We start from the raw sequence: 19158 nt of genomic DNA, 5'->3' as shown, positions 1-19158 counted from the left end.
TATAGATATAGATATAGATAGATAGATATAGATATAGATATCAGAGACTGTTATTCTTTATACATTTTTGAAAGGATTCCTTTTAGACTTCTGAGTGTCTAGGGAAGCTTGGCATGGTAGGACATGAATGTAACTCCAAAAGCTGGGAGAGAAAGAAAAGTATGTGAGCCCAAAACCAGATTAGTGGTTTTAATAAGACTCTATCTCAAAAAAAGTGTATGAATAAAATTACATGCATATAAAGATATGTATATAGTTAAGCCTTGCTTAATGGCAGACATCTACAATAGTGGTCTGATGTGACTATATCATCTGGTGATATCCTATGCATCTTAAGTTTGTGTAAATACACTCCTTGATGTTTGTACCACAAAATCACTCAATAAAACCTTACTTGCAAGTGTTCCTATTCTAAAGAGAGGCATGTGTTAGGTAAATAGCCATCCCCTCTTCCTGAACAATTCACACCTAAGGTCAGTAGGCACAGGAGAACAAAATAAAGCAAAAAGAAGTCACATGGAGGCCAACAGCTAAGCCTGACAGCCACAAAAGGGTCCTGGCACTGGGAGTGTCAGAGTCTGGGGAACACCACAGCACCCTTGGGTGAGAAGAAAGCCTGCAATGGAGGAAGCTGGTGTGGTGTTCAGACAGAACCAGGTGAAGAGCATGGCTTTAGAGATGAGAACAGCAGCAAGCTAGCATGAACAGATTGGATGAGGGAAGAAATGGAGGAGTAATGAGAGATGTCCCAAGTAAATAAATGGAGCTGAAGAGATGGCGCAGCACTCAGAAGCACCTACTGTGCTAGCAGAGGGCCTGAGAGCAATTTTCAGCACCCACATCAAGTGTCTCACAACAGCCTTTGACTCCAGCTGGTGGGGGGTCCGTGGCCTCTGCTTCCTCAAGAGTACACATACCTGAATTCCCTGCATACATTCTCTCCCCTCTCCTCTCAAAACAATCAAAAAAAGGAAAAAAAAAAAGAAAAAAGAAAAGAAACCTAAAATAAACCCTGTAGCATTAGACTGGAATTAGGAATACTGGTGATTAGGGATACTCATGATCTTTCCATAAAATACAGACAGAAACAGTATCTACCTAAGTACATGCAGATTTGAAATACAGATGTCAATTCATACATGACAGGAGATGGCTAGACACTGCAACAGGTCTGGGTGGACTAATGAAGGGAGGCACTGCCCACAGAAAAAGCAGCAGTGAGCTCTCTGGGAGTGAGACCTTACCCTGTCTCCTACAGAGTAACTCCTACTAAAAGGTGCCCAGAGTCCTTAAAAATTTGCTGATCCCAAGGCAGGGTCAAGAAAGTACAGGACAAGCCTCATCCATCTTGTTATACCAAAAAGCAAGAAAGTGCTCAAAAAATCATGGGGACATGTCAAAGGGACAATTTGAAGAAACGCCTATTGACTAAATCTAGGTCAGGACAAGCTACTGACAGATTCCATGATGACATTCCTACCACTGAAGATGGTATATGCAATTCATACATGGCCCTTGTCTACTTTCCTAATCATGTTTTCACTGAAACATTTTCAAAAAGAAAAACACAGATAAAGTACCATCTGTCCCTTCCTGTCCCTTCCTGAAGCATTTGGGTAACTCCTCTTCTCCTTTGCAGGGAGAGCCTAACCTGCTAGATTTAACACACACGAAAGTAAGCTACTGTAAATATAAGTATAATGTAATAAAGCAAAGAGAGACACATACATAAATACCTTTTCAAGAATTACAAAGGGAAGGAAGTCATTGTTCTGTCATGATTTTATTTCGTGTGTCTGCTGCTGCTGGGTCTCACTCTACTGCTCTGGCCAGGCTCAAAGTCACTTCTATAGCACAGCAGAGTTTCATTCATGACCCTGCCTCCCTCTTTGGTGTTAGGAGTACAGGCATATACCCAAAGAATAACGACAGTGGCGGTATGAAATCTGTGCCTCATCTGACAGGACAAAAGCAGAACAATGCTGGCGGCATCATTTCTGAGATACAAACAAGATTTTGCCTAAATTGAACTGTGAGGAAAATCCAAATGGGACAGTTACTGCAAATGGCCTGCAATACTCAAAAGAGACCAAGTCGTGAAAGTCAAGGAAAACCTAGACCTGGCTTGACCAACACTACAAGACACCATTCCCACGTGACCAGGCTTCCAGACGAACCCTTTCCTAACAAGACCACCACATCAACTGATAAACTCAAAGTTTCCAAAAATAAATTGATAGGATCTCTCCAGTGTTAATTCCTTGACTTTAGCAGCTGACTGTGGTCACATAAAAGCACGTAGATATACATACAAACACACTGCAAAGGAACGGACATCATAGACAAATTACTCTCGTGGTTCAGTAAGAAGTGTACTATACTTGCATTTTTGTACAATTATGGTTATCTCAAAACATTTTAAAAGTTAAATATATAAGACAGCAGAAGAGTACTGGATAAGGGTTGTGACTGGACAGGGTTACATACTGTTCCAGTACTCGGGAGGCAGAAGAAGCACAAACCAAGGCCAATCTGAGCTACACAGGCACACCATGTCTTTAAGAAAGAAAAGAAAAAGTATGTATCATGCCCAGTAGTTTAAATGAAACTATCCTGAAAAGCTGTCCAGAGTCAATGAAAGATATTAAGCATGATCTTAACATGATTACAAAATCATGTATAAGCCATTCAGTGTGGCACATGCCTTTAATCCCAGCAACTCAGGAGAGGCAGGCAAGTGGAGCTCTGAATTCAAGGCTTTTCTGGTCTACAGACTGAGTTCCAGGACAGCCAAAGCTATACAGAGAGAGAGAGAGAGAGAGAGAGAGAGAGAGAGACAGACAGACAGACAGACAGACAGACAGACAGACAGACACAGAGACACACAGAGAGAGACAGAGACAGACTGACTGACTGACAGAGATATGTTTTGTTAAATTCCAGGATGTATAAGAACATATTTTCAAGTTAGAGACATGTAATGTGTTAAGGGCTTCTTGCCATTTGAAAGGAAAACAAAGTGAAATAGTAAGACCCAGGAATGTATAAAACCATATTTCCCAATTTAATACAAGTAAATCAGGCCAGATACGCAAAAACAGCAGAAAACTCATGAGGTACTTAACTGATACTACCTCACAGTTATGAAGGCAAAAGAAACATGAGGATAGCATCAATCACAACCTCAAGCAACTAACACAGCCACGGACTTTCTGGAAGAACTGTCAGTGCTGTGTGCATCCGTCACAGAGGCTGACACATGACAAAGGCATGCAGTTTAAAAGTCAGAAATAGAAGTTATGCTAATCTTGCAAACAGTGTGGGTCTAACCATAAACACTAAGAAAGTGTGGGTACACAGTAGAAATGCTTTCTGGTCCCATATTAATATGTCAGATTCACTGAACACCTGAGCTCTTAGTATACTTTTAAATATTTCTTTATTGTAATTTTTTGGTCAAGACAAAACCACAGGGAGTAAGTGATGCAATTCAAAACGGGGCTTTAGTCATGTCAAGCAAGAACTTTTTAAATCTCAGCACAGAACACTTCTAAGTAGTGCTCACTGCTTTTCACCATATATGGGTTACTTAGGGTATTAGCCACCCCTAGTAGAACTGGACAATTATATCATTTTTATAAAGTACTCATAAAATCCAATTAACTTTGTTCTACTTTACAGTTTCTCTGTACCCATGAACAGAAAATGACCGTGCTTCACTGAAAAAGGAGGAAAAAAATAAAACCAACCACTAGGCTAGGAGAAATACCTCTGCAAACCAGAAGCTGCATGTAAGAACTCTCCAACACACTGGATAGGTGAGAACTTCCTATCCAATGCTGAATTCTCCCCCAATTAAAATTCGGCTACCCTGGTTTCTAGATTATGTAAATGTGCCAAACCCTTACCTGTGTCTATGCTCTGAGTACACTGACAATTTTTTTTAAAGTGCTTTTTACATAACATGCTTCAAGACTCTGGACATAGCCTACAGTTTCCTAATGTGGCCACAATGTCCCAAATTCAACCCAGTGTTCCTCTCATAGTTCCACAGTTAAAGTGATCTAAGCCAACCTTGCACAAGGTTTCTGTTCAGAGCTTGTGAAACTTTCTATGATAAGGTACAAAGGCATGTGTCCAAAACACTGGTTTCCAGCCTACACATCCAATTAACCCATAATTTGTGGAACATGCAGTGTGTCTCTTGAAATGCAGTTAAGGAAATACTTGTGGAAAGTGTTCATTTTCTTCATACTTACTGAAAGATCACATGATCTGTGGGTGCTGCCTAATTTTAGTCCATAAAAGGTACTATATGAACACCACACCAATAAAAAATTTAACCTTCTGAGTTGAGGTTTAGAATTCTACCACTAATTTTCAGATTGAAGTCACATAAATACAAAACTAAATTTAACTAGTCACTGAGTAATATCGGTTACTGATGGTGGAAAAGAGTGGCTATTAGTTTAATATCTACTCCTCTCCTCAATAGCTTAGCTAAAAAGAACAAATCATTTAATGCAAACCATCCTAAAATAATACCTAAGATTGTTTGCATAGCTGAGAAATACACCTTCAAATAAATATAATTTTGAAGGATCTGATGCCCTCCTCTGGTGGGCCCCAGACATGTTCATGGTGCACAGATGTGCATAACATTCATACACATACAATTAAATAAAAATTTTAAAGTGATAACAATTTAATAAGGTATTATCAAGAAGATACAAATGCTTGTTGATAGCAAAATAAATTTACTTATATCCTTTAATTAGCGTTAGTATACACTTAACTTAAACTTAATCCCCAATTTGGCATTTTAGCTCTTCCTTTTATTTTCAAGCTAAATAATATAGAAATTTAAAAATCAGAATGGAAGCTAGGATATAACTCAGGGGGCAGACTGCTTTTCTGGCATCTACACAAGGTCCTGGGTTCAATTCCCATCACTATAGAAACCAGACATAACAGCACACACCTCTAGTCCTAGCACTTAGGAAGTGGAGGCAAAAGAATCAAAAGTTTAAGGTCATATTAAGTTCAATGACTCCATGAGATCCAGTATTAAAAACAAACAAAAAAATCAGAATGAGACTGAAGCCAACAAATTAAACCCTAAGTCATGGGGAAAACTTCTAAACTGGCTTTCATCTTTCGGTAAAATACTATAGTACTGTCTACTTCTTTACAGCCAATATAACACAGATTCAAGAGGTTAAGTAACTTGCCTAGATCACCTAGCCAATAATGAAAGGATGCAGTCTAAGTCCAAAGTTCTTCACTTGTTTCTGAACCATCAGGTTAACTGTCCTCCAGGATCATTATCTACCATGCTAAAACATAGAACAAAACTTTACAATAATCGCAAAGTTCTAGCTGTCCACACTGCCAAAATAACACCAGTTGTGCATGAGTTTCTCCTTAATAAAGAGGAGCGATTGTCTGGCTTCTCTATAATACATATAAACAAACAGATGCTGACACATGAAACCATACACCATTATACATACTAACAAAAGTCCCCACAAACTGAGAGGACAGAAACCAATTGCTTAGCTAAAACACTGTTACCCTAGGAGAAAAAAAAAACAAAACACAATGAATTATGAAACTGCAAGACTTTAAGGCATTTTCTTTTTTTTTAATTGTTTATTAGATATATTTCTTTACTTACATTTCAAATGTTATTCCCCTTCCCGGTTTCCTGTCCATAAGCCCCCATTCCCTCCCCTTCCCCCCCCCCATACAGGTATTTCCCCTTACTATCCCCCCCATATTCCCTTGCACTGGGGGTCCAACCTTGGCAGGACCAAGGGCTTCCCCTTACACTGGTGCCCCAACAAGGCTATTCTCTGCTACATATGCAGTTGGAGCCCTGGGTTAGTCCATGTCTAGTCTTTCGGTAGTGGTTTAGTCCCTGGAAGCTCTGGTTGGTTGGCATTGGCATTTTCTTTCTAAACATTATAATGAACAAATTTTTTCAGGCACAAAATACTTTTGTAACATGTTAAAATTATAGTAACTGGGGCTATAAAAATAAAGTAAGAGTTTCTGTATTTAAAATCATGTCATTGCCTTCCCACGGGGAGTTAGTTCACTTAAGAAGTATGTCATAAGGACATCTCAGCCATCCAGGAGTTGACAGCCCAGGTCTTCAGTGACTTCAGCCCAAGACTTCTGCGAGCAGTGTGTGTCTTACACATCATTCTACCAACAGCACCATTACTACTCCACCACGATTACATTTATCTCTCAGGTCGCAGGCCTTTCACACACAAATAGAAGTCTACTGGCACTGAGTAAAATATAACTTACTCAAAGCTAAATTCAAGTTTCTCAAAGTTTCTTTCTAACCTCAATAGAAAGTTACAAAGGAACAACCCTTTCCTAAGAATACCCATTAGAATACTTGCCATTAACTCTACAGACAGCATTCAAACTGATGATTCTGTAATCCGATAAACTTTGTAAATTCAAGGATAACCTGAAATATTTTACTTGAATTATATCTGAGGTGATTTTCCAAACTTACAGGATTTTGTGCACATTTACAACACAAACACACACACACACACACACACACACACACACACACACACACACGGACACGGACACGGACACGGACACACACCTCTTCAAGGAACACCCTTTGAAACTAGAGAAGAAAACTAGATGAAGAAGCCCTAATTCAAAAACAGAGTTCAAAGAAGAATTCAAAGACAAACTGGCTCCAGTTCCAATGAAAGTCAAATGCAGCTCTATACCAGTGGCAGATCCAAGACCACCGGATGAGAGGCTGACCAACTGAAGGTTACCCATTCTCACCTACTGCCTAAAAAGAGAGATGCAAACTGTCCAGCAAAGGGTGAGAGGCTAGGGAGAAGAGCAGTCCTAACGCTTTGAACAGCATCAATGGGGAGGAAGAGAAAATTGTCTGCTGCTGGGGCAGTCCTCCATGCAGTGACAACAAAGAACACTCATTCTTGTGTCCAAGATAGTTTATACTTAAAAGCACAGATCATTCAAAAAGAAGTGATTTTAGAAAGCACTTTTTTTTTTTTTTTTTTTTTGTTCTTTTTTCGGAGCTGGGGACGGAACCCAGGGCCTTGCGCTTCCTAGGCAAGCGCTCTACCACTGAGCTAAATCCCCAACCCCTAGAAAGCACTTCTTAACTTATGCAGATTCAGCAGAAACAGCTGAGCACTTGATGGTCTTCAATACTAAAACATGAAGTCACTTTCACTGATGGTCTATGAGTGACAAGAATGAGAAGCTAGCAAATTCCCATGAGTTGGCCTGGAATAGAAAGAAATTGCCAAGACACTACTATTATTTATCCCTAAATTTAAAAAGTGAATTACATCTCTGACAACCAATGAAAGTTAATCACTGCCACAAAGGAAAATAAGAGGCAATTACCACTTAAAAAAATACAAAGGACTGAGGTTAATTCTTATATCCAGTATATTCATCTAGATTAGCATTAGCCAATCTTTCTGCTAAACTCAAACACTACCTTGGGAGCACAATGGAGTCCTCTCTCTCACACTGGCCACTCAACCTCTCCCTAGTCCAAGTCCCCTCTGCCCCTCCCCTCTCCTGCTCTGGTCCCTGTGTACATCCCCCTTTATTACATTATCTATTTGTTGTCCTGGATCTTTGACATATTCTTTCCAAAAACAGAACCATACTTCTAATATTGTCATTAGCAGCTGACATATAAACCTGCATTCCATTCGCCTCTAATCCACACAACACTCCAAACTCCTCTCATCTCAATCTGTAAGATACAGAAGGGGGAAATGCAACACATACTTGCATGCCAATATTTACTCTTTCTGTGTATGATGAACTTGATTGCTTTCTATTTTAGCCTAGCTTTTAAATGTTGGTTAGACTTTATATATTGATTCTTTTTTAACTATTCCACCCAACTGAATGAGAAAGAACACGCTTTACACACAGTTTCCTGGCAGTCATAAGATTTGAGTAGCACAATAAAACTGTGCCAAGTTCAGTCCTTTTGCCCTAAAGCAGACTGGACTTAGTATATAATAGTAATCACATCCTAAGACTTATGGGACAGTTCATAAAGTTTCCAACATATTATAGTATTTATTCACACTGCTATAGTAAAGTATGCCTTGCTTCCATATGAAATACTTCTAAAATTCTTAAAATGTGAACCTTGGCATCCTGTTCTCATCCATAGAGCACTATTATTTTAAACAGTTTACTAAGTAATCAATACTGCAAGTTGTTACAATAACCAATATTATTTGTCAACTCCCTCAGAAAGAAGTGGGCAGGAAGAAGGGGGAGAAAGGGGAAAGGGAGAGAAATGGTACAACAGCAAACTATCACTAACAGAGTATCTCTAGACATGTCAGCACTGGTTCAGATAAACCACATCCATTCTTAAAACAGAGTATTTCACGACTAGTGTAAAGGAAACAAGTGTCCTACCTATATTTTAAACACATTTACAATGATCCCAAATGAGCTTATTTAAAATTAATTTAATCACCTGTATTCATGAATATCTTTTTTTTTCTTCTTTTTTCTTTTTTTCGGAGCTGGGGACCGAACCCAGGGCCTTGCGCTCGCTAGGCAAGCGCTCTACCGCTGAGCTAAATCCCCAACCCCTATTCATGAATATCTTAACAATGCTGTATTATGAATATGTCCACTCAGGAAAAGTTAACCGTGAGGAACAGCAGACATGCAAAACAAAGTATCCTAGAAACGATTCCATTCCTTCTTTCCGATCAAGCCGTCACCACCCCAACTCACACAAGAAAACACTGAGAATAAACGTCAAAGCTATTCTATGTCAGGCGGTGGTGGTGCACTCCTTTATGCTAGCACTCAGGAAGCAGAGGCAGGCCGGTCTCCAGGTTTGAGGCACCCTGGCCTTTACAGAGCAAGTTTCAGGACAGCCAGGGCTACACAGAGAAACCCTGTCTCAATAATAAAATAATAAATAAATAAACATGCTAACTAACTTCTAATAAAAGGAAATGTTTATCTTACAATAGCTGTTGATATGACCTGGCAAGTGTAATCATCAGACTATTCTATGGTGTAGCAGACAAGCTGAGTAAGCTATGAAATCAGTTAATGACAACTGACACGAAGTGTTATAACATCAAGATCAGAAAGTCTGGAAAAGTACTACAGATACAGGGGATCCTGCAGGGCCTCCTGTTCTGAGTAGTGTCATCCTACATCCGCTTTTTAAATAAATTAGTCATTCCTTAACATTCAAACTTCTCATTTCAAAGTAGAAGAAAAACGATGTAATGAACAGTCAGTTTACATCATCACAGTGACTTCACTTCTATAGCTCCACTCTAACAACCATAACCACCACTGACATCAAACCTCTTGAATACAAACAAAAACAGAAACCAAAATTCTTTCCAACAACTTAAAAATCAAAGAAAGTCTTTCAAATCCTACTGACTATAAGTAGAAATCTTTTCAACAATTTAACAATCAAAGGAAAGGAAGCTTTCCGCGTCTTGCTGGCTGTAACTAGAAAATAATGTATTAATGTCATTAGGCTCAGAAGTGACCTATGGTCTTAAGGTGTTTTATCCCCTTGGGCTAGCCCTCACTGACGTAATCCCTTCTTCCTCTCTCCTACTCTACTTTTCCTCCTCAGCACCAAAACCAAGAAATGCTATGAAAGAAAAGCAGCATGCTTGACTTGGAATAGTCAAGTTTTCTTGACTACATGTTTAAAAGTAACCAGCCATCCCTGGCATACAGATGTGGAGCATCTGGTGGTACTTCCAGTGATGCAAATACCAAACACAAATATTTAACATGTAATGTGGAATGCTTAACTACACTGTTCTATTTCAATTATTGGGTCTTTTAAAGACTCAAAGACAACACTTTTTGAATGACTAAAATCTAGCCAAAGATGACATATTGAAACAAATCTAAATTGTCAATTTTTTTTTCTAAATTGTCAAATTTGACCTTAATTATATTACTACAAATTCCCATCCCAAAGAGTTAATAATTCATTAAAAATTTAAAGTGAAGACAATTCACAATCTGAAAACCTAATCTAAATATTCTTATACATTTTTGCAATGAAAACGACACAGAATATTTCCCAAAATGTAGTGATAGACTAATAAATGAAGAAAGAATGAAAAGATACTATCTTTCTTAATCTAAGCTCCCCAACAGATCAAAGGCAGTAAATAAAACCACTTACGCTGCATCTCTGCAACACTTCCACTCGTAATTCTTTTTTTAAAAAAGATTTATTTAATGTTTGAGAACACTGACACACCAGAAGAGGGCATCAGATCCCATTACAGATGATTGTAAGCCACCATGTAATTGTTGGGAATTGAACTCAGGACCTCTGGAAGAGCAGTCAGTGCTCTTAACTGCTGAGCCACCTCTCTAGCCCCTCCACTTATAATTCTTATGAAGGGAAGAGCACACCAGAGGCTTAGGAGCCTAAAGTACACAAAATAATTCCTTAAAAGTTCTATTCTCTTTCCCCAGGAAAAGCACACCAACTGATTATCCAAAACCAAATATTCACCCCTGAAAACATAAATACAGGAAACATTATGCACACTTAGCATGTTGTATTTATGTATTTAGGCGTGTGTGTGTGTGTGTGTGTGTGTGTGTGTGTGTGTGTGTGTGTGTGTGTAAAACAATTAATGAAAACAGACGCCAAACAGAAGAGTTTGGAAGGAAGAAAAGGAAGGGGAAATGATGTAACTATTATAATAAAAAAAAAGAAATATATATTTTTTTAATTTTTAAACTTCTCTCTTGGAGTTGAAGAGATGGTTCAGTAAGTAGCTTAGAGGGCAAATGGTTCTTCCAGAAGACCTGAGTTTGATTCCCCGCACCCATGTCAGGCACCTTACAACCACCAGCATCCAGCTCCAAGGGGATCAGATGTCTGGGACCTCCTCAGGAGTTTGCACTTACAGCACAAACCTACACCAGACCCACACACATATATATCATTTAAAATAATAAAAATAAATCTTTTAAAAGTATCAGTAATGATTTATGAGACTGTAGAGTCTCATCAGACCATATATCAGACAGCTAAAAAGGTAAGACATGAAATTATTAATAAGCATAAAGGTGAATTTGGACTGGGATCAATTGGTAGAGTACCTGCCTAGCATGAACAAAGCCCTTGGTTCAATTCCCAGCACTATATAGTCTGCACATAATAGTGCACAGTAATGCCAGCACTGAAAAGGTAGAGAGAGATGGAAGGATTGGGAGTTCAAGGCCAGCCTCAGTTACATATAACTTCAAGAGCTACATGAGACCCTCTGGGGGCATGGGTGGGGGTTTGAATAAAAAATATAGTGATTGTAGCCAAACACTTGATCTTTGTTTTACTTTTTAGTATAAGTAAGTGTGTGTATGTGTGTGTGTGTGTGTGTGTGTAAAGTGTCTTCATATACATAGGGCAGAAATCCAGGAAAAGATACTTAATGGAAGATACACAGGTTATTTTAGTAAGATGGCAAAATACCCCACAGCATAAAACTACTACCCTTCAGGAAGCCATGGAAATGCATTTTCTTTTACATCATACACTATTTTAAATTATATTTGCCACTGCTATCACAAAGAGTTCTCCTACTGTTTTTGCAAGTGAAAAGGATATTAATGACACTCATAATCACAGACTACAGTGTCACTGTGAAGCCATGACTGAAGAAAAGGATATTAAATGACACTCATAATCACAGACTACAGTATCACTGTGAAGCCACGACTGAAGGGCTCAAATCCCAACTCTGAAAGTACTGAAACCTTTTAAGTCTTCAAAAAAAGAAACACCACAGAATTCCTAAGTTTATGAAACACTGGTGTAAAATCCCACATGCTCTATAAAAGATTGTAGCCTACACATAAAAAGGCAGGTAGACGCACAGTCACTGCCAATATGAAAATGACCTACTCTCAAGACAGCGGCTGCCTGACAACTGCCTAAGATTTCTTCCATTCCCAGCTGATGGCAGACTGCTCTGTGCAATCTTCCCGTTCATATTTGCACATCTTTTAAAGCTCGTAGCCTCATGTTGCTAGCAATCACTCTTCTAATACTGGAAAACTGGAGAATTAAAACTGCTTCGTGTAGGCATTCTTAAAGTGACTTGAGAAACAAATTCTGAATGAACTTGAAAACAGAAAAAACAGGCACTAAATCTTTTACTTCAGAAAATAAAGGTTTAGTTGGGAATACAGATCTTCAATATAAAAATCATTTAGCTAGCTAAAAGTATTTCAACAGCACAGAATTCTAGATGGCCCAAATCCTTCCAGAGCTACAGTACCACTCGCTACCAGCCTGGGCAATGATGGTCACTGCTCTGTCAGACTTCCCTCACCCCAGTGAGTGACATCAGAGGCTCCAGGAGTTCAGACAAGCCTTCTACCTTGAAGGTCACATGCAGCAGCATTTGCCCGCATCACTGATCTAGTCCACTGCTACAGGTCGCCTGAGTCACATCTAGCCAGTGTAGACAAGTTCAATTTAGGATAAAATCGAAGGCAAGTGGAGCTGCCTCCAAACATTCTCCAACTATATCTGCTTTACTTACACACACACACACACACACACACACACACACACACACACACACACACACACACACACAAATCCCCAGCCCCAAGGCACGCTATTTCTATTGTGTCTCGGGAACCTGGTAATTTTTGGAATATCCGAGTTTAGTAGTTTGTCTTGCCTGTGCTATACAGAGATGAAATTAAACCCACTGATCACCACCTCCACGTTCCTGTTGTCCTAAAATGAACGCAGGGACTTCCAATCTCCTCTCATCTCCAGTGATTTCCAAAGGCTGTGAAGGAATGTCAAAACCAGCAAATACCCTCCCACTGAATGGCTGTGACAACTGTGCTCAATAATCCGATTTTGCCCACCCCAGCATTAGTTTTAAAGCTCCTACTGCTGCCGCGAAACGCAATGAGTTCACAAACGGCAAGGCCAAACAACAAGGCAACAATTAAAGAGGTACAGCTTTACTCCTGGCAAATAGTTATGAAAAACTAGGAGGGAAAAGTCTTGACTAATTGGCGTTTGTTCTTTTGTTAAGGATGCACACATCATTTTCACGATAGTTAACATTGCTCATGCCCAGCAGCCACACATTGAGTATTAAAAATAAAACTTACCCCATTCTAGATATTCAAGAATGTTCTTCTCTCTTCTCAATGGAGAATTATTGCATTCATCGTAAAGACAGATGAGTATGTCCAGTAACGTCTCCACACTGAAGCACTGCCCATTGGTCTGAGCTGGCCCATCTAAAATAAACTGTTCCAACTGCCTCAAACGCACTTCTCCGGACATGTTTGCTTCGATTTCTGCTGGTTTTCTTTTAAATGCCCTTACGATGTCTACTGTTACTATCTGAACCTAAAATTTTAAAGATGTGGTTTTTAAAAATAAACCACTTGTTATTTCAACAACTGTCATGCAATGCCGGTGCTGAATTAAACATCCAATACACCAGTCACCTCACTTAACGGAAGCGTCTTCAATTTCACCCATAAACATATATATATTGAGGGTAAGTTTCCATAAAATATAGATTTAATATTTTTAAGAGAATAATACAATTAAATTGTATATTTAAATAAAAATAATAATTAAAAGTACAACGAACTAAAGAATCAACACTTCTTTCAAAAAGAAAAAAAAAGGACCTCCTTCATTCAAAATTCAATTCGTGCAACATAATCCTGAAACGAATCCAGTTGCATCATTAATGAATAAAGTCCCCTTGGCATCAGCAATTCACTTCCCGGGAAGAAGAAAAATTGAAAAAGGAGGGGGGAATGTATGGAGGGGGAGGGAAAGCCAAAAATCTGCTGCAAATGCTCCCAACCTCCACTCCGATAGCTCCTGGGCGAGTCCTCCGCGGCAAAGGGAGGGCAGCTCCCGGAGCGGCTCTCCCGGCTCGGCTCGGAGCACGCCGAGCCTCCGCTCCGAGCTCTTTCTTCCTAGGGCTTTGCAGCGAGTCCTGCTTCCAGCGGACTGCGGCGAGGACGCGTCATCTTCTTCCTGGCTTCTCCCGGGGCCTGGCCGGCGGCGCGGCCGGGATGAGGCGGGCTGCGGGCGGCTCTCGCTCCCGGCTCCGGGGGCGGCGGCTACTTGGCCGCGCGAGCCCGCTCCATGCCTGCCGGAGGCCGCTGGCGGCCGCGCCGTGCCGCCGGGCGCAGTGCCCGGGCCCCGCTCGCGCCCGCGGCCGCCGCCGCCGCCCCTCGGCGAGGGGCTGCGCTGACGAATTCAGAGGACGCGGGAGGCAGCCGCGGTTCGGGCAACGACTCGGGTCCCTTCTTCACAGCCCTGGGCTGAGGGCATCTTTCCTGACGGACGCAGGCGGCTGAGGCGCGGGGAGGGGGCGCTGCCGCCGCCGAGGAGACCTGAGGCTGCCGCAGCCCGGCTCCCAACCACTCCCTTCCTCCTCTGCCCGCCTCCCCTCCCGCCCGCCCGCCCGCCGACCGCCCGCCCGCGCCGCTCGCGCCCGTGCCGCCCGCGCCCGCGCCCTGGGCTCCGCGAGGCCGCTCCCGGCGCCGGGGCGCGCAGGCGGAGGCTCGTGGACTGTCCGGATCCAAAATGGCGGCGCGCCCCGCCCCCCCGACCCCGCTGGAAGCAGTGCGCTGCGGCCCAGAGGAGCCCGGGCCCAGGAGAGGCGGGGATCGCCTCCGCCCCTGGGGCTTCGGCGGCGGCTGCGGCAGCCAGATGGGGAGCGGGGTCCCGGACGACTCGGGTGTGGAACGCGATGGCCCGGTGAGACACGGGCTGGGAACTGCGCCACTGTGCCGCGCAGCCGCCCGGGGTCCCCGCGGTGTCCACCCCACAACCGGCCTTTTCCTCCACGTCTGCGGAGATGCCGTCTGTCCCGCACCGGTTCCCTAGGCTTCCAACCGCTCTAAGACAAGACAGCCACTCCCGACGCTGTTTACCTGCCCACCGTGCCCCCTATTCGGCTTTCCCACGACCCAGAGTCCTAATTTCCTGTGTTTCTAATCCACAGCATTTGTGTCATTCCCCCAGGATTGAAAAATAATAAAAAAAGACTGGTCTGCTCCACCATCCACGTCGTGCATGAGGGACCTCAAAAGATAGATTCCCTTTTTCTGTTTCCCAAAGTTTCCCAATGTGCAGCCTGGCGTTTTCTCCTCTAGAAAGATCCTAGATCATGTATGCCTTTTATTCTTCAGTCAAGGTTACAAGCTCCCCTCGGAGATTCAGCTCCCCCAATCAACACAATTTGCCACCGCCACCAAACCTACAGCCCCCTCTGTCAGCACACGTTTCAGGTACAGGAACAGCCACTCTGAGGCCTGATAGCAATGCAGCAAAAGCGAGTCATTGATAAGCCAAGACACCTGCTGCTGGTCGGGCCCTTTCCGCGGTTTTGTGATCTAGGATTTTGAGAGCAAGCGTTCCCTCCAAAATGCTCCTGGAAGATACAGCTAAACCGGGTCACCGAGTTTCTATTATAGCTCCCACCCCCAAGTGTGATCCTCCTCCAAAACGTGATTATTTTATATTCCCTCCCCACACCCGTTTTCCATGGCAATGCCTGTAATGAACCATTCTTACGTCTCAGTAATACAAAAGCAGAGGGAGAACTAGAAATGAAGGCCTAGATATGAAGTCTGAAAATGAAGGCTCAGGTTAAAGTTGCCGTAATTCCCAGAATGTGGTGAACCTTTTCTGAAGTTTATACTTTCCAAATCTATTCTTGCCTGGCATCAATAAGGGCTGCATTATTTTCCAATGCGTTCTTGATATGCGAGTGATATTTAAATAGGTCCAGACAAAAGGCTAATCATTTCCAGCCATAGCATCTTTACTTGGGTCTGTTCCTTAATTGTACAAGTAACGGAATTATAAATGTGAAACCTGACCCCGAACTAGATATCATTTGATATTAGTTACTGTTGCTATTTCCTTGCTATTGGTGTCTACATTTCTTTTCTACACATTGTAACAGAGACGTTGCATAGGAAGGGATAGTTTTATCTCATCTGTAATTATCTATCTGGGTCAAGAAATGTTCTTCAGCCACTCCAAGTTTTTAAGATAAAGTCAACACATTTTTAACAAGTTCATTTACTCAGGAGAGTGAGTAATAAAAATTAAATAAATAAATAAATAAATAAGAGCACACGGAGACCAGATGGTTCATCAAGAATAGCACCTGCTGCCAAGCCAGCCAGCCTGAGTTCTAGCCCTGGAACCATCACGGTAGAAGTAGAGAGACCATTTCTCACACATTGCTCTCTGATCTCCACAAAAATGCAGAGACATGCATGTGCACATATAAAATAAGTAAAATGAATTTCTTAAACAATTAGAAAACATTTGGAGAGGAAGGTAAACTCTGTCGGTGCGCTTTAAATGTCTAGCTGGTAATAGAAATATACGAATTGTTTGCAGATGCTATTTTTTTTCCCAAGGCTTGGAAGGGAATGCAGGGTGGCAAACGGGCTGCTCGCCCACTGAACCGCACCCCAGCCTTAAACACAATTTTTAACAAAGGACACAAGCTGCCTGTCCTCTCTACCTATTCTAATTAGCCCTTGGATACCACCCACAGACCAGGTTATTGAAACTTATTAAATAACCTTTTCCAAATTATTTAGAGAGGAGAGGAGAGAATTTATTTTGCCTTTTATTTTTTTAAGCACAAAGAGAAGGAAGAAGGTTGAACCCAATCAATTTTGCTTGAATAATTCAAGCTTAGAGACTTAATAATTAACTAAACACTAAACACGTTGTGCGGGTGTTATTTTAAATGTTCTAGTTGAAGTGTGAACGTGCTTGTTAATGAAACTGAGCTTAAGCCAAAGAAAGGGCCTGGCCCAGTGGTGGTAGAGCGCCTGAAGTGCTACCTCAAAACACGGGCTGTCTGGCAGGGTGCTCTTAAGGAAAAGAGCCTGGGGGAAGGTCTTTGTGGAATTCAGTTTAAGAACCAGGGATTAAATGTAGAGCACAGCAAACACCCAGTATGGTTGAAATAACCAGAAACTTTTATAAAGATATTGACAATTAACCCAATCTTTCAGGGAAAAAAAAAGAAAGACCAAAAGGTAAAATGGTAGGTTGAGAAAGGACAAATGTGGTTAAACTGCCCCCAGTGCAAGCTTTCCAATTAACTCTCAAACTCAGGGCTAAGAATAGAAGACGCCATGTACCAATTAATATTTGGAACAACCAGCCCTGTGCTTAACTTGGTACATCTTACTCAAGAATAAGCAGTTTCAATAACGGAGAATGGGACCTGGGGAGATAGCTCTGTAGAGAAAGTACTCGCCATGCAAGTGGGAGGACCTGTGTTCAGTTCCTCCAGAAGTCAACATAAGAAGTTAAGCACAACCATGGGCACTTGGAGGGCACTTCGCCTCTGCGCAAGGGAGGCGATGTCAGACAGATCCCTGAGACTCACCAATTTGCCGGATTAGCCTACTCAGCAAGTCCCATATCAGTGCATTTACAACCTCACACAAACGCACACCTGCACACTCGGAAATGTATTCATTAATTAAACAGAGTCAACAGCAAGGATCATGCACAGTAGGGCTTACTGTAAAGTCAGACCTCCATATTTGAAGGTTTAAGGTCTGTAGTGTCAGCCAACCACAGACGGAAAATATACTAACAAAATATGCACTTTTATCTATATTCCATAAGCAACTCAGTATAATAACTAGTTGCATCACATTTTATTATATTAGGCATTTAAAATAATCTAGAGGCATTGAAAAGTATGTACGAGGGCATGTGTAACTTACTTACAAATATTCTATATATGAGGAACTTGACAACCTTGAATTGTGCTGTGCAGTTGGGAGCTGGAGTGAGGAGAGGTCTTAAAGCAATCTCCAGCAAATACAAAGAAATAACTGTAATCCCCAAGCCTCTGCCCCTCTTTAAACCCACAAACCTAGTTCTAGACCTGTACCCAGCAACCTTTTTGTGTCCCCTAAGAAACAACTCTTTACAGCAAATGGAGACCATCGCAAAAACCACAACTGGACACAATGCAGGAATCACTGAATTTTGGAGAGCCCAGACAACAGATACAGCATAGTTCCTGTCTATGGCTCAGGGGACATGGGGGCGGGGGGTAGAAAGATTGTAGGAGCCAAAACACCAGTAAGTCTCCTATGAAACTGCCTCTCCTAGAAATGGCTACATAAACAAGACTGGAACACAGGCAGTATCAGTGGTCTCGTTAACAGGGAAGGAAGAAGTCTTTGTGGGGTCCCACCCCTAGACAGAGAACCAAAGGCAACCAATGATCACTGGGAGGAGAGTTAGCCTCTTCAGGGACAAGACCCTATAACAGCTTGTACAGTGCAGAGTAGTCAGTCCTTAAATCCTACACACGCAACAAAAAGTAGGCTTAAGGGGCTGGGGATTTAGCTCAGTGGTAGAGCGCTTACCTAGGAAGCGCAAGGCCCTGGGTTCGGTCCCCAGCTCCGAAAAAAAGAACCAAAAAAAAAAAAAAAAAAAAAAGTAGGCTTAAAAAGTTGTATCTGTGAGTGTGTGTGTGTGTGAAAGATGTGGTATGTATATGTGTGAGTGTGTGTAAGAGAGAGATGTGGTTTTGTATGAGATGTGTGCATGTGTGTGTGTATGTATGTATGTATGTATGTATGTGAGAGATAAAGGTATAGTGTATGTACATGATATATTGTGGAGTGTGTGAAAGATATGGTGTGGTGTATATGTGTATATGTATAATGTGGTGTGGTGTGGTGTGTGTGAGAGGAGTGGGGGTCTGGTATATGCGTAATGTGATATGGTATAGTGTGTGTGAGATATATGGTGTAGTGTATGTATGTATAGTGTGTGTGTGTGTGTGAGAGAGAGAGAGAGAGAGAGAGGGATGGGGATATGGTATATGTGTTACATAATATGGTATGGTGTTTGCGTGTATCCAAAGAAGAAGCTCAACTTGGGAATGGGATGAAGACATGGGAGGGGCAAAAGGGAGGAAAGGGAGGAGAGGAAAGGAATGTAATTCTAGTCCAATCTAAAACAGTTTTCTCATCTTTTAAACAAATTGACGATAGTTTACTATCTCCCCTCTAGGTCCACCT

At 41.7% G+C, this 19158-nt stretch overlaps 1 protein-coding gene across 1 annotated transcript in view; it reads right to left on the bottom strand.

The window, feature by feature from the left end:
* Cdc42bpa (CDC42 binding protein kinase alpha) overlaps nucleotides 1-13824 on the bottom strand; it is a 220885-nt gene extending 207061 nt beyond the window's left edge. Inside the window, exon 1 of the mRNA XM_032914650.1 lies at nucleotides 13210-13824. Coding sequence (XP_032770541.1) covers nucleotides 13210-13387 — 178 coding nt within the window. The 5' untranslated portion in view covers nucleotides 13388-13824. The remainder of the gene's footprint in view (nucleotides 1-13209) is intronic.
* Nucleotides 13825-19158: the final 5334 nt, after the last annotated feature.

The sequence above is a fragment of the Rattus rattus genome, chromosome 10 (genome assembly GCF_011064425.1).
Source record: "Rattus rattus isolate New Zealand chromosome 10, Rrattus_CSIRO_v1, whole genome shotgun sequence".
In the NCBI taxonomy this organism is placed as follows: Eukaryota; Metazoa; Chordata; class Mammalia; order Rodentia; family Muridae; genus Rattus; species Rattus rattus.
Note: the sequence above shows the minus strand (reverse complement) of the source record. Positions and strands in the feature narration are given on the sequence as shown.